Here is a 24,650-nt window from a genome sequence, read left to right on the forward strand (position 1 = left end):
ACTAGCGGGTTTGGACACAGGCAGGTAGAGGAGATATTCAGCGGCACTGTCTGGTTAAGTGGCACAGAATATGTCCAGTTAGCCCCAGGCAAGCGATATAAATTGCTTTGAAATCAACCCCTTAATTTCTACAGCACATGAGAGTCGCATCAACTGGCCTAGTGTTAGGCAATGAGCAATTCATGTCTAACGCGCTTTGCTAATGCTTGTGGGCCCATTGCACATTGAGACTTGATAAAGTGAAAGTGGACAAGGTAATTGACAGATGATTTGATAGTAAATTCTACTTCCTGTTGATCAACCTATGTTCCTTAAAATTTCTAGAAGGCTCTTTCTTATCCACATACTGTAAAGCAGTGCAGTGTCAGCCCCAGATTCTTGCTACAGCTGTGCTAAATAGTAAAGAAACCTGTCTTTAGAGGACAAAGAATTTTTAACATCAGACTTGTTTATTGAACGTAAAAGAGCATAAATCCTCTACAGTTCCCAAGAGAGATGTCAGAGAAAGGGAGTAATCATTATTAAGCACTTAGTGCTGTATGCAGTGTATCATGTTGCCGTGAGAAAGTTAGGTTTGATTGGTTCATAAAACAGGTTTAGTAAATGCTGTAAATAGTGATTTTGAGCAATTGTGTGGACTGAAACACAATGCTAGTCACCAAGTCTCCTGAAATTTTTGTTCTGAGGAGCATTGAGTTTCCTAGTAGAGCTACAGTAATTTTCCCCTTTTTAACTTTTGGATGTCACGTGGTACCTCCCATTGTCATGCTGTCTTCAGTTTCAAAGCTCTACGCTACGGGCCTTATGCAATGACACATGTCAAAAAGGTTTGTCATGCAACTTGAGAAAAATGGAACTAACCCTTATAAAAAAAACAACAAATGTTCCAGTAACATTAGTCCTCAATACACAGCAGCAGCAATAACTTGGGAATTAATGCAAAAAGTTTGTTTATGTTTGATAGGATTTGATATGCCACCCTTACTGAAATGAGCAGGTCAGGGCAGTTTACCAAAAAAACAACGGTAACATATAATAACACAAGGAAAAGAACTCCAGTATTTGACAGGAATGCAATCAGAACAAGACGGTCATACCTGACTTTTTAAAAAATTAACCGTGATGAACCCTCTCTAATGCTGGAGTCCAGCACTTATTGTGGCAATATTGGGGTTGATATTTACAAGGAGTTATTGAAGTAGGAGTGATTCCTACCTGGAAAACTCCCGCTCACCAGGTCTAACAGGATTTTCAGTGCCACTGATAACCTGGCAGGCTATTATTTGGACGTTTTGTTGGGAAAAGCAAGTTCAGACTGTGGGGGAGCGCCTTCCCTGTTTCTTTGTGCTCTGTGTCAGTTGAAGGCATCCTCTAGGTTCAAGACTCCTTTGTTTTTATATCTTTCCATTGACTGACTGATACACTTGATGATTGTCTCTACACAAGACCCCTGAAGCAGGCAGTTTCACTGAAACACGGTCTGTTTAATAAAGTACTGGGTTGATGCCCCCTATTCTTGAAGGCTTCTTGTGCTGCTTTTGCTTTTTTGTATTATTTGGGCAGTACCGGTGCACAGAGTTTTCTGGGCATTGTCGATATTCAGGCCTAAATTATCTATGTAGCTACCTAGGTACCACCTTTGAATTGGCAGTACCCAAATAACTTCCGGCAGCCATCTAAGACTGGACATTCAGTGCCAGTACCCAGATACGGCCTGGCACTGAATATATAGGTCTAATTCAACTCACGGTGGCCATTATTTAAAAAAAAATAAAATAAAAAACCCCACTGACCTGCTTAGGCTGAATATTGGACAGACTGATTTTAGGAAACGGTTAGCATAAGTTGGCTAGCCAGGGTCAGTGTCAAGGGAATACTGAACAAATACATAAAGGAAAATGCCAAGATAGGGGACTTCTCTGAAGCCTGACCTTTTATTGTAGTTTTGACATTTTTAAGCAGCTCCTTTGCCATTTCCCTGGCTTTCTAAAAGAAACTGCATTTGCCATTATATCATGCGCTTGATGACACAATCACAGGAAGGGAACAATCACATCTGATGTAGATAAAGTCATTTGTGACGCTGGTCCAAATATGATTGTGTACAGGAGCTTTTGAATACCAAGTGAACTGTTTGAAGAGTTTTAGTAGCGGTTAAAAAATTTTTACTTGTCACAAACCAAGCATTTCTTCCTTTTCACATGAACATTTAGACCAGTGAATGCTGCTTGCTGTCAACAATCACAACTTATGTTTTCAGGAGAGTGTAAGCATTTACATCACTCAGGGGTTCTTTTACAAAACTATGGGGGGCAGGGGGCCAAAATTCACCGAGCCCAGCACCGGCAAGCTTCTGCCTACCTGTCTGCTTCCAGGTCTGCCCTCTCCTGCTCCTGCATGCTGCCCAGGGCACGGATGATTGTATTAGCGTGATATCGCATTAATACAATCATCCAGGTCCCAACTCCTGGCACGGACAGGAGCAGGAGAGGACAGACAGTGGAAGCAGGCAGACAGGAAGAGGCTTGCTGGTGCCACGCAACCCCCCCCCCTCCCTTGGAGGCAGAGACAGAAAGGTAAGGTGGGGGGGGGAGGGAGTGGCGGCATTGAGGTAGGGAGGCGGCATGCGGCGGTCCGGTACTGCCCCAGGCCCAACTGTGTCTCTCAATGATCCTGCCTTAGTGTGCCCTTTTGTGGGTTTTTCCCATGTGCCAAGGTCATTTGGCTGATTTTCCATTTTCCAAATTAATGGCCAACTGATTTGAAAAATGATGGACTGATGAAGATATAAAATGATGATTTTCCAGCAGTCATTGAAGAAAATTCACTTCTGTTGGCCCATTACCTTTACATACATTTATTACATAGGTGTTGATAGCAGGTATTAATTGTGAATATCATACACTAATGTTGCCATAAGCGAACAGCCATTACCAAAAATTAGCATGCAAGCCCTTACCACCACCTATTTTGTAGGCGTTAAGAGCTGACTTGCTAATCCTGCACTAATCAAAGCGCAGTAATGTGACTGTGCTAACTGACTCGCGCTGTCATGCCCACTGTCGTTTAGTCTGTGGCTTCTGTGAGCACATTGGGCTTTTGCCACTGGATGTCTCAGTACGTCCTGCAGTAAAGCTCTTTTAAGCTGTGGTAAGCACATGCTCGAGCTTACTGCAGCTTTCTTAAAGGAGCCGTCAGTGAAATCGTAGATGAGAAGTTTTTGTTTTCCTATGGTCTTTTATCTAAATCTAAAACAAAAAAAAAAAATGAACTACTTTATCTAAACTAATTTATGTTGATTCCTGTCAGATAGCTGAAAATATTGGCACAACAGTCATATTTATTGAGGAAGGAAGTTATCAATGTGGGCTATCATTTAGACATGTTATTTTACTGTTAACTTCCACCTTAGTTACTGATACCCAAGGTTATCAATGTGGGCTACTGTTAAGATATGTTATTCTACTGCTAATCAACGAGTGAGATTAGCCTACTGGTTAGTGCAGCATACTTTGATCCTGGGGAACTGGGTTTGATTCCCACTGCAGCTGCTTGTGACTCTGGGCAAGTACCTCCATTGCCCCTGGTACAAAATAAGTACCTGCATATAATATGTAAACTGCTTTGATTGTAACCACAGAAATACTATATATCAAGTCGTAAGTACGTAAATATTGTTATACTGGGACAGACCAAAGGTCCATTAAGCCCAGCATCCTGTTTCCAACAGTGGCTAATCCAGGTCACAAGTACGTGGCAAGATCCCAAAACAGTACAATACATTTGATGCTACTTATTATAGAAATAAGCAGTGGATTTTCCCCAAGTCCATTTTAATAATGGTCTATGGACTTTTCCTTTAGGAAGCTATCCAAACCTTTTTTAAACTCCGCTAAGCTAACCACTTTTACTACATTATCTGGCAATGAATTCCAGAGTTTAATTACACATTAGTGAAGAAATATTTTCTCCGATTCTTTTTAAATTGGCTACTTTGTAGCTTCATTGCATGCCCCCTAGTCCTAGTATTTTTGGAAAGAGTAAACAAGCAATTCACGTCTACCCATTCCACTCCACTCATTATTGTATAGACCTCTATCATATCTCCCTTCAGCCGTCCCAACTCCTTTCCTTTTGTTATTAGTAACTTGGTCTCATTGCATAAAATAGCACAAGTTAGCTGTAAAATAACATATCTTAAAAGTAACCCATATTGATAACTACATCCCTAAGTGGGTCATTTACTAAATGTACATGCTAACACCCTTAACACACGTTATTAGCTGCAGGGCCCATTACATAAACTATATTAAATGTATATGAATCTTCCATGCAAGAATTACATGCATGCACTATATAGTTGCGGTCAGAATACTATCCTAACACAGATCTAGAAAATGATCAAATATGAGTTAACCCAATAATTCAGACATGAGACTGGGGTATGATTTCTAAACATGAAGGCCTATTTTAGATAGGACGTGGAGAGTGGAACTTAGACATCGAGGTCAGGACATAGAAGCACTACCAAACACAGAGGGCCCGAGATTCAGTGCTCTTTAACCAGCCAGGAATGATTCTCGACGCTAAATGTTAGCACTTAGCAGCTAACTGGCTATATCATGTGATATAGCCAGCTATGCACAAATATTCAAGCGCTGGTTGGCTAAGTTTAGCAGTTAAACTGGACTGCATAAATAGCAGTCCTATCTATCTTTGCCTGCTGTTAACTGGCCAGTGCTGAATATTCTAATTTGGGGTGGTAAATTAAGTTTTTTTCAAGTTTTTCTTGAGATGGACTACTCTAGAGAATGGAATTTCCTCGCGGGAAAATGCCTCTGAATATCAGCGATCTGTATATTTTCTCTTCACAGATACGCTGGGTCACTGCTCTTCATTGGCAAAACACCTGATATAGATTTATCATTCTCATTCACCAGTCTTTTGAATTCTCAATAATTTAGTGAAGCAAACACTTTTCCACTTATCGTAATATTCTCTGCCCGTCTTGTTGTGTCAATCCAACCACCCAACGGGGTCCTGTTTCGTATTTCCTTCTGGGCTTTGTCAGGGAAAATGCTGGTGTGGTTAACACTCTTTCAGACAATTGGCATCTACAATCACAGGAACTACAGTCATACAACCATCCCTATCCAGTTTTTTGATGTTCAATCTTATAATACCAATTCTGTCTCGGTCACAGACGGAGTTGCAATTTTAATAAGCTATTTGTGGAGGGGGAAAAAGCATGTAGCGTTTCCCCAGATGTGTATGGGAGCAGCTTCTTAAAATCACTGCTCCAGACAGCACCCATTCTCCTCACCCTTTGACCCCCCCCCCCCCCCCACACACACACACACACACACATACTCCCCTCCCCGGATCTTTACCCCTATTGGTTTCCCCAGCATGAAGTCTCAGTCCTCAGCTCCTGCATGAGATCCCCCACCTCACCCCTCCCTGATGGACCTCTTAAAAGACCCCCCAATCTATGCTCAGCTTTTATTGGAGCCAGTGGTAATCTTAGGCACAGGAACTATCCCCAGTCATTGACGCTTGTGCTGGCTCCTGGTTCCAAATTGGTGCTCATGACCCCAGCAGTAATCTTATGATACCTACTAGGGTCAGTTTGGTGGAAGTATTGGATCCTAGCCACTATGGTGGCAATTCTATAAGCGGTCACCTACTTTTAGATGCACCATTGCAGGGGAGTGCCTATTCTATAATGGCATCTGAGCTCCCAGATGTCAATTCATAGTAGTATTCCAAAATGCCATTGTTGCACCTACAATTTACTTGCCTGCAGTTACACTAACCATAGATCTGGGCACGTGTTCTGTAAGTTACGCATATAAGTGGGAGTCCTGCCCATTGATTTCCATGCTCCACCAGGGGTAGACCAGTGTCGTAGCCACAGGTGGGCCTGGGTGGGTCGGGGCCCACTTATTCAGGGCTCAGGCCCACCCAACAGTAGCACACGTTTAGTGGTAGCTGGTGGGATCCCAAGCTCAGCCAGCTGAAAACTTTCTCCTGATGGTAATGAAAACGTTACTCTTTACGATACTAGCACCTGCGCATGCTGCTGCTGACTGCCAAAGTGGAAAGAAGCATTTTTCCACCAGCTGAGATATTTCTTGGGTGGTGGTTGGGTGTGTGTGGGGGGGGGGGGGGGGACACTTGGTGCCCACCCACTTCTTGCCTAGGCCCACCCAAAATCTGTTCTCTGGCTATGCCCCTGGGGTGGTCTGACCATTTGGGCAACTGCCAGGGGGAGGGGGAGCAGTAGCATGTTGGGGGAGGACCAGGGGCAGTGGTGGCGTTGGGGGCCCACAGTACTCTGTCCGCCCCTGTGCTCCACCCATAAATATGCACACTTAAGTGATAGCACTTATGTGCACCTTTATAGATAGGGTTTATAGAATAATAATTTAAAAAATAGCAAAATAATGTTGAGTGCTAATTTCCTCTGCACTTGAACACATAAACCCCCTAATTCTATAAAAGTTGCTAAAAATTGCACATGTTAACCAATTATTGGCACCAATTAGATTTAATTAAAATGTTCAAGTGTGTAAATGTAGGTGTGGGATCTGCGCCTAAATTTTCCACATGAGTTCAAAAAGGGGGGCGTGGGAATGGGAGGGTCATAGGTGGAACGGGGGCATTCCTATAATTAACGCGTGTTGTTATAGAATAACAGGGATACATTTCTAATATAGGAGCATGTAGCTGCGCCTAAAATTAGCTGTGATTCCCTGGCATAAGCGTTACTCTATAAACCGCACCTTAGTTTAAGGGTGGCTTTTTTTTCGCCATCTTATGTAGAATTCACCCCAAAGGTGTACATACACCTAGTTATAGAATAGCCTTTTCATGCTGCTTTAACATTCACTATTTATTTATTTAAGATTTTGCTCACACCTTTTTCAGGCACACTGGGTATTTCCCTGTCCCTGGAGGACTCACAGTTTAATTTTGTACCAGAGGCAATGCCCAAGATCACAAGGAGCAGCAGTGGGATTTCAAACAGCCACCTCTGAATGTCAAGATTGGTGCTTTAACCACTAAGCTACTGCTCCACTCCGCTAGTCAACCTCAGGATTTTGGATGTATTGGGGTCCAGAATGATACATGGTCTTTGACCCCTTACTGACAGCAGATGTAGCAGTGGCCTTGTAAGAAGAGTTGAGAGATCAGAAATGAGGAACTAGCTCTCAATAACTATAAATGGAAGCTCACAGCCTCCTAGATTGAGCAGATTGAGACTGAGTTTCTAACCCGAAAATGCAGAAGGAAGCTGCTTGGCAAAAGATGCAATCATGATAAAGTAGTTAGCAGACTGTGTTTTCTTATTTTAACAGAAGTGTAAACCAAGTGCACACTAGAACTATATTTAATTAGCCTGTCCCGTGTGCTCAGTTTTTACTAAGTGAAATAAACCACTGGGCTTGTAAACAGAGTTATTAATTCCATGAGCCAAACTTGCATAAACACGCAGCCTAAGAATTTATGGCTGGACATCCTTCCTTAGGAACTGGGATGCAGTATAAAGATTAACTTTACCGAAGATGAAGTCAGAAAGAAAGAAGAAAAACTTAATCTAACCCTTTCAGGAAAATTATTGGTTGACTACTTTGTGGAATTTCTTCTTCAGCAACCTTATTTCATTGTTTGGGTGTTAGAGAAGGGGGGCAGTGTACTACTTGTTCCTCTGTGTAGAGTTGAACAAAACAGCTTGGGCTAGTTACATAAGAATTCAATTCTTTTTCTTGTATTTGTTGGGGTTTAGTCTTGTGCTTCCAGGGCAGTATTTTTGCTGCTGGTGGTTTATTTGCGTTGCAAACCGTACGAGGAGAGACTTGCTGACCTGAACATGTATACCTTGGAGGAAAAGAGAAACAGGGGTGACGTGATACAGACGTTCAAATATTTGAAAGGTATTAATCCGCAAACGAACCTTTTTCAGAGACGGGAAGGCGGTAGGACATGAATTGAGGTTGAAGGGGCCCAAAAAACAACAAGGCAAACGATCTGCAAAATCCAATATGGAAAAAGAAGCCAGCAGATCAATATAACATCAAAAAGATTTTATTGAAGATACCACATGTAAACAAATTGCCCGACACAGGCCGTGTTTGGCCCACCAAGGGCTGCGTCAGGGGCTACAATAAACAAACAGATTGAATTATAATAAATAAAACATCAAGTTTCTATGGTGGTATGTTGTTTTTATATTTTAAGTATGTTGTTTTTATATTTTAAATTTGATGTTTTATTTATTATAATTCAATCTGTTTGTTTATTGTAGCCCCTGACGCAGCCCTTGGTGGGCGAAACACGGCCTGTGTCGGGCAATTTGTTTACATGCGGTATCTTCAATAAAATCTTTTTGATGTTATATTGATCTGCTGGCTTCTTTTTCCATATTGAGGTTGAAGGGGGGCAGACTCAGGACTAACGTCAGGAAGTATTTTTTCACGGAGAGGGTGGTGGATATGTAGAATGCCCTCCCGAGGCTGTCCGAAATTTGTCTGGTTAGCTATATTTATTTATTAGGATTTGTTTACTGCTTTTTTGAAGGAATTCGCTTAAGGCACTGTACAGCAAGAATAAGTCAAACATAAGCAATAGACAATTACAGCAATAAAATTATTCAAACAACACTACAAATGATGGCATGGTATGCTACATTATAATGCCAACACAATACAACATTTTAATAGACAGCATAAGGTGTAAGCAAAGATGGAACATATAGATAAATAGCGTAGAGTAACAGGAGTGACACAATAAGGCAGAGTGGAGGAGTGGCCTAGTGGTTAGAGTGGTGGACTTTAGTCCTGGGGAACTGGGTTCGATTCCCATTGCAGGCACAGGCAGCTCCTGGGCAAGTCCCTTAACCCTCCATTGCCCCAGGTACAAATAAGTACCTGAATATATGTAATCCGCTTTGAATGCAGTTGCAAAAAAACTCAGAAAGGCTGTATATCAAGCCCCATCTCCCTTTCCTTATTGGAGATTCTAGATGGAATGTTGCTACTATTGAGATTCTGTTACTGCTATTTGAGATTCTACATGGAATGTTTCTATTCCACTAGCAACATTCCATGTAGAAGCGGCTGCGCAGGCTTCTGTTTCTGTGAGTCCTGCGCGGCCGCATTGCTGATCTGCAAAGGCAGGCTTCTACATGGAATGCTGCTAGTGGAGGAGTAGCCTAGTAGTTAGCGCAGTGGACTTTGATCCTGGGGAAGTGAGTTCAATTCCCACTGCAGCTCCTTGTGACTCTGGGCAAATCACTTAACCCTCCATTGCCCCAGGTACAAATAAGTACCTAAGCTGCATTGAGCCTGCCATGAGTGGGAAAGAGTGGGGTACAAATAAAAAAAATGAGGTCAGAAAGGTGCTTCAACATTATCTTGGCTAGGTTAGGATTGGATAAATATGTCTTGCTATAATATGGTTGCCAACACTGATTATTGCTATCACCAGAATAACTTCTGGTTCCTCCCCCAGCTCCCTGTACCATCCCTGACCTGCCCACTTTTGACATGGCCAGTCAGAGCCGATATTCAGCAGCATTGCCCAGTTAAGTACTGCTGTATATTGGCAGTAGGACTGCTTCAAATGATTTAAGCAGGCAGGAGCCTGTCATGCCTGCTAAAATTTACTTTGAATATTGGGCGGACTGTATTTAAACTAACGTATTTGCAGTCTGTTTTGAATGTATTGTTCTCAGTTTTAATGTTGGTCGGTGGAGAGCCTTCATACAAGTTTCTAAATCTTGCAAGTCTGAAATTTCTATAGGTATGACTGTTTGCACAATTATATAATTAAAAGCATCTACATCCCCTCATGTGGGATCAGAGCATAAGCCAGTGTATGACCGCTATTTCTTTCATGCTTTTAACTTGTACAAAATTTTAATAGTCACAGTAAGACAACCTTTTGTGACTTAGAATGCTGGTGGCAGCCTTGGACATTTCCATATATCTGATTTAGTTGTAAGGCTGATATCTTAAGATATACCATATCATGCAGTAATGTTGGATCACATGCTATAATGCACTATCACAAAATCTTCCACTCTGCAACTTTCAAGTTAACATAGGTCACATCTATGTATGCACGACACACAGAAGGCGCCTACAATATGATTCAGTATCCGTGACCTATCTGCATTCCATCAAATTATCTTGCTCTCTCTTTCTGGGGAATCTATAATATTCACCAGCAGAGCAATTTCAGTATTTGTTTATTAGATGTTCTAAAACTGAGCACAAATGGTAGGCTAGATGCCAAGGAATCCTTGCTTTGAATCTAGAACTTAGTGTATCGTTAGCTGAGAAGGAAACGTTTCTCTACAGTATCTGAGAACAAGCATCCAAGGGGTGGATATTCAAAAAGATTTAGGGGTCCTTTTACTAAGGTGCACTGAAAAATGTCCTGCGCTGGTGTAGACATGTGTATTGGATGCGCGCAGGTCCATTTTTCAGCGCACCTGCAAAAAAAGGCCTTTTTTTCTATGGCCAAAAATGGAGGTGCGGCAAAATGAAAATTGGCGTGCGTCCATTTTGGGCCTGAGACCCTACCGCCACCCATTGACTTAGCGGTAAGGTTTCACACGTTAACTGGGCAGTAGTTGTCAGCACACATACAATGCTGATTACTGCCTGGTTGGCGGGCGTAGCGGATGCACGTAAAAAATGAAATTATCGCCCGGGCTATGCGGTAACTGGGCAGTAGTTCAAAACTGACACGGGTACGCGCCTACGCGACTTAGTAAAAGGGCCCCTTAACCGGCAGGAGAGCATCCTGCTTGGTTAAATCGTGTTGGCCAGCTCTACCACTGATATTTAGCAGCACTTAACCAAACAGTTTCACTGAATTTAGGCTATGGCCGCCACTGCACTGTCCAGTTAGTGCCAGCGGTGGAGCCAGGGTGGAGCAAATATTTACCCAGTTAGCGGCAATTTTCAGTCCACTAACTGAATAGGTGCATAAATGTTGTCCTAACTTTACCTGCTTAATACTAGATTCTATATATAGCATCTGAAAAATTGACACCAAAAATATTTCCGCCTAGGCGTATTCTGTAAATCACGCCTAGATATAGTTGCGGTTCAAAGAAAACGCCTAGTAGCCATACTTGCACCTAACTCTAGGCGTATCCATGTGTGCTTGGTGTAAATACCGGCACCTAAGTTAGGCACGTAGCCAGGGCCGCTGAGATACTGGGCTGGGCCTGGGGCAAGGCCCCCCCCCCCCCCCGAGGCCGCCGCTCCTCCCTCCACCCCCTCTGAGGTCGCCACCGCCGCCGCTTCCCCCTCCGTCCGCTACCGGGCCGGGCCCCCTGCATTGAAATCGCAGTGTCACATCCGTGAAAGCAACGCTGCTTGGAGGCCCGGGCCCAGGGAATTTTGTCCCCCCTGCCCCCCCCTCTCGGCAGCTAAGTGCGGAGCAGGTGTATTCTGTAACTGTGTGCGTAGGTTTTTTGCAATGCTCACACTCCACCCATTCCATAATTTACGTACACCACTTTACAGAATAAGCCTAGCAAGTTGTGCTCATAAATTCCAATTAGTCAATAATTGCTTGTTAAGTAATTAAATTGCGTGCACAAATCCAGAATATGACCGGATTTGCATGCACAATTTCAGTTGCGCTATGTAGAATCCAGGGAATTAGCTGTCTGAGCACCAGTCTGAATGTTACCAGTATCCTCTGTTTGAATATGTTTACTATTTAATGCAAAAGTTAATTACAAAACCAACGGAATAAAATGTACAAAACAATATCATTAACAATTCACAATAAGGAAAAACCATAAAACCTCTCAAGCTTCAATCAACATATAATGATCCAACTACTCCCACTTGCTTCTTCGCTTAGGTACCAGTAAGCCCCTTTCCTCTAATATCTTCTCATATTTTCTAAGTAAACAAACTCATTGCCACCATAAAACAACATGCATATCACTGCCATCCTTCCAAAGATTTACAGTAACTTTTAGTGCCATTGTAATTAAAAAATCAAACAGACACGTAGACTGTGGATTGGTAGCTGAAATATGCATACTGAATGTTCACCAGTATCCTGACAACTGTTGCCAGCCTGCACATGACCCAGATAATCAATGATGGTGGCCCGACTAGGCCTGACATTGAATATTCAGATCTAATTCAGCCATGACCGTCAGTGGTTTTAAAACCTCTGACTTCTGCAGGCTGAATATCTGGGGTAAAGTAGCCAGCTGTCTGCTTCTAGATCCTTCTGTTCAGTGAATGTTTTTTTTTTCTTTTTTTTTTGTCTCTAGGTATGATTTCGTGGAGATTGAGGAGCCCAGCGATGGCACCATTCTGGGGCGCTGGTGTGGTTCCAGCAGTGTGCCAGGCAAACAGTTGTCCAAAGCGAACCAGATCAGGATACGATTTGTGTCTGATGAATATTTTCCTTCTGAACCTGGATTCTGCATTCATTACTCTTTGCTCATGCCAGTAAGTAATAATCCTTTCAAGGCTCTGACCCTACCAGGGACAAAAACCAAGCAAGCCTCCCTGCTTGTAATTTGATACGCCTGAGGTTGGTTGCTTTTAGCTGAAAAATGAAAAATGTTAATGAAAGAAAAACAGTTGTCTGAGGTCTGGAATTTCATTTCTGCATCATAACTAACCAAATGTTCCTGAGGTTGTCATGGATGGCTTTATATGGGGAAGATGTGGGTTCAGTAGTTCATGTGGTCATAAAAGTACCCAGTAAGTATAAATGCAAAAATAATTCAAGGACCCTTTCCAGTTTGTGAAAGATGCAGCAGGTTTGGAGAACCGGCTGTCTTATACACTGGGAATCCTGGCTTTCCAGAATTTATTGGGAAATACTACGCAAAAAAGCTGCCATGCTCTCATGGGAAGGATTGAAGTAACAGATGTATAAATTCCTCAGTCTAAGCATAGGGCACTGCTAAACTCCTGAAAGCTTGTACTGAATTGCTGTTAAGCAGTATTTTTTTTCTTTTTTGTATGCAGTGTTACAGAATATTTCATTTTTCAGTGGATCCTAATGTTGTAGATTAAACCAATCATGAGTTTGTCAGTTACTGTCAATCCACACCCCACTGTTGCTGTGTCTGTGCTTCCTTTCTCAGTTTCCAATTTGTCCAAATGGGTTAGTTTGGTGCAGTGGCGTAGCCACCGGTGGGCCTGGGTGGGCCGGGGCCCACCTACTTAGGGCTCAGGCCCACCCAACAGTAGCACATGTTTAGCAGTAGCTGGTGAGGATCCCAAGCTCCACCAGCTGAAGACTTCCCCCTGATGGTAACAAAAACGCTGCTCTCCACGATAGTGGCACCTGCGCATGCTCAGTTTTCAGTGCATGCCTGCTGCAGACTGCCAAGGTGGAGAGAAGCATTTTCCCGCCAGCTGAGATATTTTTTTGGTGGTGGGGGAGGGGAGAACACTTGGTGCCCACCCACTTCTTGCCTAGGCCCATCCAAAATCTGCTGTCTGGCTACTCCCCTGGTTTGGTGCATACTGTGACAAGAATGAACCTCATTCCTAAGCCAGGGTATGTGGAGTATGACCTCAAGTCTCTCAGATTGATTGCTTAATGCTCGCTATAGATCTTGCATTGTGTTCACCCTCTGTACAGTAGTACATCCAGCTTCAAAGCGTTAATTCAAAACTCAGATTTTATGTCCTTCACAGTTTATATGCTGAGGGAAGGCATTTTTAGAAATTCCTCATATAGCCTTCCTTCAGTTTCATTAAAAACGTTCTTGCAGTTTACAAGTTACCTACGTACAGATGTTTCTCAACCGCTTCCTTCCAGCTGTGACCTGTGGATGGTCTCTGCTGAGCTTTGTGTTGAAGAAAGATACTCCTCTATCCTAACTGACCATAATGAATTAGATTTAGAGAAGCAGCAGGAAAGTGGTGAGAAATGATCATCGGGGAATTTTTACAGAAATTCTCATATACTTAGATGTTAGGCATGGATCACTTTACCTCTCATCTCCTTCCCCACATAAGAGGCGCAAGTTGAAAATGCCATCGCAAAAAGTAAAAGTAGTGGGGATGTAAATAAACATATGTAGGTGGAGTGGAAGGATGCTCACTATGGATTCTATAAGATCATTAATAAGTTCACCTTCTGCAAGAGGACCCCATCTTTTAAGTAAGAAGGCCTCAAATGCAAATTATGATAGGGAAGCAAAATACGGGTTACTTTACTATAATTCTCCCCCATCCCCAGTCACCAGTGGTCCTTGGTAGAGTACCTCAAACTTCAGCTATAAATTTTACTGATATCTACAGTAAATATTTGAGAGCTGTGCTTGAATGTTACTGATCTAAAGAACAGATACATTTGCGTATTTTGTTTACTCTGAAAACTAAGCTTGGTTGTGAGGGTCCCAAGCACCCAGTCTGGGAAACTTTGACAGCATACTGATCATCCGTTGAACAGTTTGATTGAGAAAAAAAAAAAGCTATCAATTGGAAGTCAACCTTCAAATGACCTATTATCAAGCAATTACGACATGCTTATTCATTCATTTATTTATTTATTGCATTTGTATCCCACATTTTCCCACCTCTTTGCAGGCTCAATGTGGCTTACAATACATCATGAATGGTGGAAATAAATAAGTAAATAGACATTTTGTGTTCCAAAAGGATATAGGGGAACATGATAATGATAAAACATGGTAGTAATATAGCAAGCAAATATTGTAAGACAGTTCCGGATATATGTGGAGGGATTCACATTTGTTGGTCTTTGTGGTATGCCTTGTTGAAAAGATGGGTCTTCAGTAGTTTGCGGAAGTAAAATTAAAATCTATGGCTCATAAGCTAGTTTAAACAATTAAGAGCTATGTGATCATGCTCGCTACAAATGTGAATGCAAATACCATTTTATTGAGTGCAATTTATTTATTGATAATACGTTAACTATATGAGCGTGTACTATCATGGTAACACAGTTTAGCAATGAAGCCCTATGTGTTTCTCATGCATGCTAGCATTTTGCCACTGCTGGAAATTGGTCCCAGATTCTACTGTCTCCTTAGTGAAAGATCAGTTTGTCATATTCTTTTTGAGCCTACCTCTCCTTAGCTTGTTATGATGATCTCGTTCCTTTCTATGGAAAATGCTACCACGTTTAGTGTCAGGTGCATACTAGAGGGAATATAGCAAAGCTTGCTTCCCTCTAGAGCAACAAAGGGCAAATAGCCAGTCAGCACTTGTGTACAACAACTCTTTAAACAGAGTAACCAAGCTTAGGCCCCAACGTTCAAAACTGTAGCACTGTTCTGAATAACGCCATAAAAATACCTCCAGATCAGCACAGAACAACGCCCTAATGCTCAACACTAATGAGATGCAAATATAGGCGTGCTCATAGCATTGAGCATTAGGGAGTTTGGTGGGAGGATTGTGCTTACGGCATGAGCAGAAGAGGTCCACAGTAAGCTCGGCTCCTGTGCGCATGAGCCTGGTAAAATATAATATAAGTGTTTAAAAAATTTTTTTTAACATGGACGCTTTAAATTTAGACACAGGAAATAGACACCAATGTGTGCTTTCTCTTGGGTTTGCTGTTTCTCACGACCAGCGCTTAAGGGAATTGCACGAGCTTCCTTCCGCTCCCAAAAGCAATTAAAACTGGCAGATTTTGCAGAAAGAATCACGAGAGAAGCATGAGAATCATGAGAAATCCTCTCTTCCAACATCCTAATGCCTGCTCTGACCTGGCATTATTTTTTTTCAGCGGTAAGGCAGTTTTGTTTTGGATGCTGTTTTCTGAGCACTGGGGAGGAATACAAAATGACCTCATTAAACATGAGTTTGACTATATTAGCATGCTATTCGTCTGCACGCTCATCTATTCCTGCACTCCAGGCCTCTGGACATTCTGTGCAGGTAAACGAGGGCACTGGTACGGCGCTAATGGCCTCCAGCATCCATGTTTACTTTTGAGCATCAGGACCTTAAAGCACTGTAAATCTTTTATGTGCCACCTAGAGGGAAATATAGCAAAACTTGCTTCCCTCTTGAGCAACAAAGGGCAAATAGCCAGCCAGCACTTTTGCACACACCTCTTCAAACAGAGCAACCAAGCTTAATGCACTGTTAAACTTTTATGTGCACCTAGAGGGGAATGTTGCAAAACTTGCTTCCTTGTAGTGCAGCAAAGGGCAAATAACCAGCCATCACTTGTATACAGCACCTCTTCAAACAGAGCAGCAAATAAAAGTTCTAACAGTGGATTAAACATAGTTGCTCTGTTTGAAGAGGTGTTGTGCACAAATGCCCTTTGTTGCTCTAGTTGCAAGCAAGTTTTGCTTTATTCTCCTTTAGTATGCCCCTGACACAGCCTTGAAGGTGAAATGTGACCACGTCGAGCCACTTTATATCTGTATTTGTGCATTAAGCCTTTATTCTACTGCTACTTTCTAGCTATTTGGTGATCTGCTGTTGTTGCTGCAGTGCTCAGATAGATCCTGCTATTGAATATTTGGGTCTGAATTAGCCGGCATCAGTGGTCAGCATTTAAAGAAATGCGCTGACTGCCGCCTCCTCAATAATGATCGGATTAATTAATTGTGTAAAAACAGGGCTCTAGAAATCCCAGGCACCAGGTCGCCAGGTCGCCATGGCGCCTAGAAATTGTACGTTGGTGCCCAGGATTTCGAAGAGCTGCCTCAAATGGTGCATTTCCTGCATTTACACTGTAGCTTGACTCTATGTAAACTTGAGCTGCACGGTGTAGGAAGTTCGGCAAGTCTCTCAATTTCAAGTCTTGTGGGACATGAAACCCCAAGGCCAGTCTGAACTTTCTGTACTGTGCTGCACTGCTGCTCAAGTTTACATAGAGAACCAAATCACAGTGGGTGAAAGGAAGCATGTGGTTTCTTCTGCGAATGCAGCCTTCAAAGTGAGGGCAGTGTCAGAGAAAGAGGGAGAGAAAGCTGGGGTTGGGGAATAGGAGAGAGAGAGACAGGGTGAAGGCTGGGGGATATTTGAGACAGAGCAAGGGATGGGGAATTTGAGAGAGAGAGAGAGACTGGGTGAAGGCTTGGGATTAGGTGAGAGAGAGAGATTGGGTGAAGGTTGAGGGGAAGGGTATGTGTGAGTGAGACTAGGTGAAGTCTCGGGGGGGGGGGGGGCGAGAGAGAGAATATGTGCGATCAAGAGAGAAACTAGGTGAAGGCCCTACTCTTTGTTTTCTATCTTTTAACCAGTTTTTAATCCACAATAGGACACTACCTCTTATCCCATGACTCTCCAATTTCCTCTGAAGTCTTTCATGAGGTACATTGTCAAACACCTTTTGAAAATCCAGATACACAATATCGACCGGCTCACCTTTCTCCATATGTTTGTTCACCCCTTCAAAGAAATGTAATAGATTGGTGAGGCAAGATTTCTGTTCACTAAATCCATGTTGGCTTTGTTTTATTAGTCCATGTTTTTGACGATGCTCTGTAATTTTGTTTTTTATAATAGGCTCTACCATTTTGCCCAGCACCAATGTCAGGCTCACCGGTCTGTAATTTCCAAGATCTCTTCTGGAAACTTTTTTGAAAAATCGGCGTTACGTTGGCCACCCTCCAATCTTCCAGTTCCATGCTTGATTTTAAAGATAAATTGCATATTACTAACAATAGTTCTGCAAATTTCAATTCTATCAGTAGTCTGGGATGAATACCATCTGGTCCAGGAGATTTTCTACTCTTCAATTTGTCAAATTGTGCCATTACTTCCTCCAGGTTTATAGAGATTTCATTCAGTTTCTCTGACTCCGACATCTTTGAATACCATTTCTGGCACTGATATCTCTCCCAAATCTTCCTCGGTGAAGAACGAAGCAGAGAATTCATTTAATCTCTCCGCTATGTCTTTGTCTTCCCCGTGTGCCCCTTTTACCCCTCAGTCATCTAGCAATCCAACTGATTCTTTTGCTAGCTTCTTGCTTTTAATGTACCTAAAAAAACATTTTTACTAAGTGTTTTTGGCTCCAAGGTAGTCTTTTTTTTAAAGTCCCTCTTTGCCTTCCTTATCAGCGCTTTGCATTTGACTTGCCATTCATTATGCTGTTTCGTATTATTTTCATTCGGATCCTTCTTCCATTTTCTGAAGGATTTTCTTTTAGTTCTAATAGTTTCCTTCACCTCACTTTTTAAACATGCCGGCTATAAAGGCTATGTGCTCTTTAGAGAATAACACTTAATGCTGATTCCTGAATCCAAACTCTGGATACCAGACTTACACCTGCTGTAAATACTGGCACCCAAGTTGGGCGCAGGGACACGTAATTCTGTTACAATGCATACAGGAGCTCTTTTACAAAGCAGCGGTAAGCCCAATGTGAGCTTACTGCATGCTAAAACTGAACTACCATCGAACCGTGACCACTGGCGGTAATTCTAGGTTGAGCATGAGCTATTTCCAGCACTTCCCTTAAATTTATTTTTGTCTAGCGCAGTGCTAACCCGGCAGTAATTGGTTACCGATGGGTTACTGCGGGAGCCCTTAGGTGGTGGTAAGTTCTCCCTACCACATGGCCAATTTTTTTTTTTTGGGGGGGGAGGGGGCCATTTTACCCACTGTAGAAAAAATGGCTTTGGCACATGGGAAAAATGGCCCGCAGCTTAGTAAAAGGACCCCACAAATATTTGGAATGCCCCTGACCTGCCCATGCCCCCTTTTCAGTTGTGTGCTATGGGATTTAAGTACCTTGTAACCAGATGCGTACGCCAATCCTAATTAGTGCCAGTTAACATCAATAATTGGTTGTTAGCCCCAATTATTGATGGTTAATTGCTCATTAGCCAATTAAGTTGCGCATGTATTTTGGGAGCATGCCCAAATCTGGGTGTCATATATAGAGATGTATTTTCAAAGCACTTAGACTTACAAAGTTTAAATAGGCCCCTTTACTAAGCTGCCATAAAATGGGGCCTGTGCTAGCATCAGCATGTGTTTTTGACATGCATTAAGGACCCCTTTTACTGCAGTGGGTAAAAGGCTGTCTTTTTTGTAGGAAAAGAAATGGCCATGCAGTAAGTGAAGCACTTACTGAGTGGTCATTTTGGGGAGGGAGTCCTTACCGCCAGCTATTGGGATGGTGGTAGGGGCTCCTACGCTAACCCAGCGGTAACTGTGTAGTGCACAGTGCTGCCTGATTACCATCGGGTAAGCCCTGGTACTACAAAAATAGAATATATTTTTGTAGCTCCAGAAATGGTGTGTGCTGGAGGTGGAAACTACTGCTGGGTACCTGGGGTAGTTCCAGATTGGCGCATGGCAAGGCCGTTGCTGCATGCCAACCCTTTAATAAAAGGGCCCCGTGGAGGGGTATAATCGAACGTCGCCGGCCAAATAGATCGCCGGCAAAGTGGCAGCACTACAGCTGTCCGGAACCGTATTATCGAAAAAGATGGCCGGCCATCTTTTTTTCGATAATACGGTTTAGCCCGGCCAAATGCCAGAGTTCGCCGGGGTTGAGATCGCCGGTTTTGTTTTTCAGCGATAATGGAAAAAAATGCTGGCGATCTCCAACCCCGCGACATCCAAGACATTTGGTCGTGGAAGGAGTCAGCATTTGTAGTGCACTGGTCCCCCTCACATGCCAGGACACCAACTGGGCACCCTAGGGGTCAGTGCGGTGGACTTCAGAAAAGGTTCCCACAAGCACAGCTCCCTTGCTTTGGGTGCTGAGCCCCCCAACCCCCCGCCCCCCAAAACCCCACTACCCACACATGTGCAACACTACCGTAGCTCTTAGGGGTGAAGGGGCAACTACATGTGGTTACAGTGGGTTTTGGAGGGCTCCCATTACCAGCACAAGTGTTACAGGTAGGGGGGGCCTGGGTCCGCCTGCCTTAAATGCACTGCGGTACCCACTAAAAGTGCTCCAGGGACCTGCATACACGCAGGCCTCTAGGACTTGTTGTTGCTGTAGAACCTTGGCACACCAGTTGACACCTGAAGACTAATCTCTTTGAAAAAGTCCTTTATTTGAATAAGTACGTTTACTCACAGTTAACTGCAGATCAGAGGTTATGCCCCACTGGTAAAGAGTCTCCCTGGTACTGAGATTAGCAGTAGGTCAGAGCTGGCAGAATAGTGTACAATGCCCTCTTTCAGCTACATTCAAGGTTATAACTAAGTTCTCTAACGTGGGTAACACATGAAAGGGATCTAAAAGTGGCTGACAAAAATGGCCACTACCTCATGGATTACCGGAAACAAAACTGGACACACTGTGACCCAGTTAGCAGGGGGAAAAGCACCATGGGAGTAGAGCCTACTACCCTACACCCACCACAATGCATTGCTGATGTGACTCTGCAGTGCACCTAACAGAAAAGGTGTCACACTCACCTGAGAGCCACATCACAACCAGAGAAAGGCTGTCAGAGGATAGAACACATTCTGCTGTCATGGAGGTGGGTACGGCATTTGCTGTCAAAAATGCCGCTTTCGATTATACCGATTTCGCCGCTTTTAAGAAATCGCTAGCCATCTCCCGATTTATGTCGGGAAATGGCCGGTGATCACTTTGAAAAAATGAGATGGATAGTAACCTATGGAACTTTGAAAGTCTAAGTGCTTTGAAAATGAGCCCCATAAAATCCAGGGGGTAACTTTCCTGTAAGATCATTAGCACTGGTTTCATCACTCAAAGTGTTGACATATCTGTTTGTTGGCAGTATTATTTCCTTTGTTTTCCTCATCTTATTCTTGTCTTGTTTTTTAATTTTTAGTTTAGTTTGCATTATTTTGAAATCAAATAACTTTTTATTGCAACCCCCACTCTACTGTGAAAAAAAATCTCTTCCCTGATCTTCAGTATGTTAATTTGTCAGTTGAATGATGTAAAGTTGATATTGTTGCTTTGAGACCTCTTTGCTGATGATAGACTTACTGTGAATACGATCCCTGTCAACACATCATAGTCTTTCAATGCACTTCTTGAATTCGCCGAGCTGATACAGCATGTCATTCATTTTTTCATTATTATTTAGTTGGCTCATCCTTAAACGTTTTATCATTATTTTTCTCATACATTTCTTGAAGAATGTAGACTAAAAGTCTATTGTGCTCTCTGCAGTTTTTCCAGGATCTTAGGCTACTGTCAAACTATTGGCATCTCCCAGCATTTAGTTCCTCATTATGCTTGTAAAAGTGAAATCATATGCAATGTCTGGACGTCAGAGAGTCTCTTTCCAGAATAGAGTAATTACAGTTTAAGTATGATTTCTTTCAGGTTTGATTTATTCAGCCCAGACCACTGAAACCCTGAAATTCAATATTTACCCATCAAATGTAGCATAGTTGCTTGCAAACTACTGTATATACTCGAAATAAACATATCCAAGTATAAACTGAGATAACAGGTTTCCCCTAAAAAAAAGAGGGGAAAACTATTAACCCAGATATAGACGGGGGGGGGGGGGGGGTTATATTCCAATGTTTCTCTCCTCCTCCCCTCCCCTGTGGTGTCATGCATTTCTCCTTGTCCTCATTCCCCCATAGTGTATAGCATTTTTGCCCTTGCCTTCCTCCCTCGCTCTTTTTATTTATTTATTTAAAAATGTATATTCTGCCTATAGCTAAGCGGATTACAGTAAAAACATCCATAAGCAAAATCTAAACAAAATAAAAGTCAAATTACAAAAGACAAAATAAACTAAAATTAAAATGTACAGAAATTAGCATATTTTCTATTTTCATATATTGTTATTTTTTTTCTCTTTTACTTCAATAAAAAGTTTTTTGGAATAAAACAAATGAAAGAAATTAACATATTAACCCCATGCCTACACACATAAATGTGTCTTCAACAATTTGTAAAAAGAAATCATACTGCTTACCACTACCCAGAGCCGTAGCGAGGGGAGCTGACACCCGGGGCGGGTCGCCGCTGCGCACCCCCCCCCCCCGGGTGCAGCACGGCGCACCCTCCTCCCGTTGGAGCGCACCTCCCCCGGAGCGCATACCTGCGGCGAGGGACGGGTGGGAGGGGCGATCCGCCCCGACTGCACGTTGCTGGGGTGTGTCAGCTCCGCGCTGGTGCACTGCTCTCTCTGTCCCGGAACAGGAAGTAACCTGTTCCGGGGCAGAGAGGGCAGTGCACCAGCGCGGAGCCGACACCCCCCAGCGGCGTGCACCCGGGGCGGACCGCCCCCCCTTCCTACGCCACTGCCACTACCATTTCTGTCCTCCTCCCCCCCCCCCCCCACCCCACCCCTGTGGTGACCGGAATATCTTCTTCCACACAACTGTGGTATCCAAAATTTCTTCCACCACCCTACAGTGTCCGTCATGTCTTTTTCCCACAACCCCCCCCCCACACACACACACACACACACGTCACTGGAATTTTTTCCTCTTCCCCAATGTCCGTCATTTTACTTCCTACCTCCTCCTCTGCATTGCTGCAGTTCCAACCTCCGGCTGATGCTGAAAAAGAAAGCCCCGCGCTGGGCAGGTGCAGAGCCTTGAGCATCTGCCTGTGCTTAAGGCCTACCGGCTCTGCACCTGCCTAACGCACAGCTTTCTTTGTCAATGTCAGCTGGAGGTCGGAAATGCAACAATGCAGAGAAGGAGATAGGAAGTAAAATGACAGACATCGGGGGAACAGGAAGAAATTCCAGTCACCACAGTGTGTATGTGTGTGTGTGAGTGTAGTGAGGGTTATTGAAAAATTACTTGACCTGGAGGAGTTGTGGGAAAATGACTTGCTCCGGGAGGGTTGTGAGAAAATGACCTGCCTCGTAGGGGTTGTTGGAAAATTACTTGCCCGGGGGGGGGGGGGGGGGGGGGGGGGGGGGGTTGATGGAAAATAATTTGCCACTCACTGTGGGGTTGAGAAAGAAATTCTGGGCAGTGCAGTAGGAGAGGAGGGGGAGATGGAAAAAGACATGTCGGTCACTGCATGGGTGGAGAAAGGGAGAGAGACTTGAATATAAATCGAGAGTCCCATTTTTAGACCTTTTTCGCCCATAAATCTTGGTTTATATTTGAGTATATATGGTAATAACAAATAGTTGCTATTTAAAAAAAGCAACAATTTTTACAGTTCATTTGCATTTTATCTGCTAAATATATTTCAATAAACATAATGTTAGTCATTACCTTTATTAACAGATGAAATATTTTTTCACTCAGTGAATAAATTGTGGAACTCATCGGAGGATGTAGTAACAATGGTTGGCGTATCTGGGTTTCAAAAAGGTTTGGACAAGTGCCTGGAGGAAAAGTCCATAGTCTGCTATTGAGATAGGCATGGGAGAAGCCACTGCTTGCCCTGGGATTGGTAGAATGGAATCTTGCTACAGTTTGGGATTTCTGCCAGGTACTTGTGACCTAGATTGGCGACCTTTGGAAGCAGGACGCTGTGATAGATGGACCATTGGTCTGACCCAGTATGGCTGTTCTTATGTTCTGGTTGTGCACCTTAGTAAAAGGACCATATAGACTCCTGGTTAGCATATCTAATGATCCACATTAGGCCTACCAGAAATGGCTTAAGTGGATTGTACAATTCCTAAACCAGAGAGTCCCAAAGGTTTGCTCAGAAATTGTATCACCTCATGACATGCCTACAGAGTACTGGGAATTATTCCAAGTGGAAAATGCAATGTTGCCATATATATATCATCACAGTTTATTCAGATAAAAAACAGCTAAGCTCCTCCTGCCTCAAAATATTTATTTTTGCGTGGTCTATTTTAGCACTGTACTGATCAAGATATATCAGTAAAACGTTCAGACCTGCAATAAAGTCTGACACAAAAAGGATTTTCTTTCAAATAAAGCCTGAAAATGTAACTCTTGTTTTTGCCTTAGGCATTTAAGACCCCATAGACTCTTTTACTGATTGATGGAAGCTTATGTTGTTCATCTGAACTTCTGCAAAATTCCTGAAAACTTTCTTTTTTAAAAAGTTTCTATTACAAGATGTGTAATCCTATTTACATATAATGACTGCTCCTAAAACTTTTTCGTTTACCTGTCTGCCTAATTACTCTTGTCATCCACATGGTCATTAATATTCTTTTTATTATAATACTTGAATTGTATGTTAGCCACATTGAACTGATAATCTTATTTCGGATAATGTGGGATGTAAATACCAATAAATAAATAAAATCTATATAACACTTATTTTATCAACATGAGCTTTACTCTTGAAAGTGGGATCAAGTCTCCTGCTGAAAAGAGAACGTGCTCAGATGTCGCCTTTATGAAAATAAACTCTTAGGGCCCTGATTACTAAGCCATGCTGTAGGCGTTAGCATGTTTTTTTAAACCCAGATTCGCTAGCAAGAGTTGCACAGCTTAACTATTCATTGAGGGAAAAATATTTCCTCCTATTTGTTTTAAAAGTATTTCCATGTAATTTCGTTGAGTGTCCCTGGTCTTTGTGCTTAGGGAATGAGTAAAAACTCGATTCACTTCTACTCATTCTACACCACTCAGGATTTTGTAGACCTCAATCATATCTCCCCTCATCCGTCTCTTTTCCAAGCTGAAGAGCCCTAACCTCTTTTTCCTTTCCTCATATTAAGTTTAATGTAGCCCATAGGTATACAGTGGACTGTGTGGCATATAGAGGGGCATTTTCGAAAGGGACGTCCAAGT

General features: G+C 42.8%; 1 protein-coding gene across 1 annotated transcript in view; it reads left to right on the forward strand.

The window, feature by feature from the left end:
- PDGFC (platelet derived growth factor C) overlaps window positions 1–24,650 on the forward strand; it is a 412,230-nt gene that overhangs the window by 284,260 nt on the left and 103,320 nt on the right. Inside the window, exon 3 of the mRNA XM_030191608.1 lies at window positions 12,314–12,494. Within this exon, the coding sequence (XP_030047468.1) occupies window positions 12,314–12,494 (181 nt within the window). The remainder of the gene's footprint in view (window positions 1–12,313; window positions 12,495–24,650) is intronic.

This window comes from Microcaecilia unicolor, chromosome 2 (assembly GCF_901765095.1).
Source record: "Microcaecilia unicolor chromosome 2, aMicUni1.1, whole genome shotgun sequence".
NCBI lineage: Eukaryota > Metazoa > Chordata > Amphibia > Gymnophiona > Siphonopidae > Microcaecilia > Microcaecilia unicolor.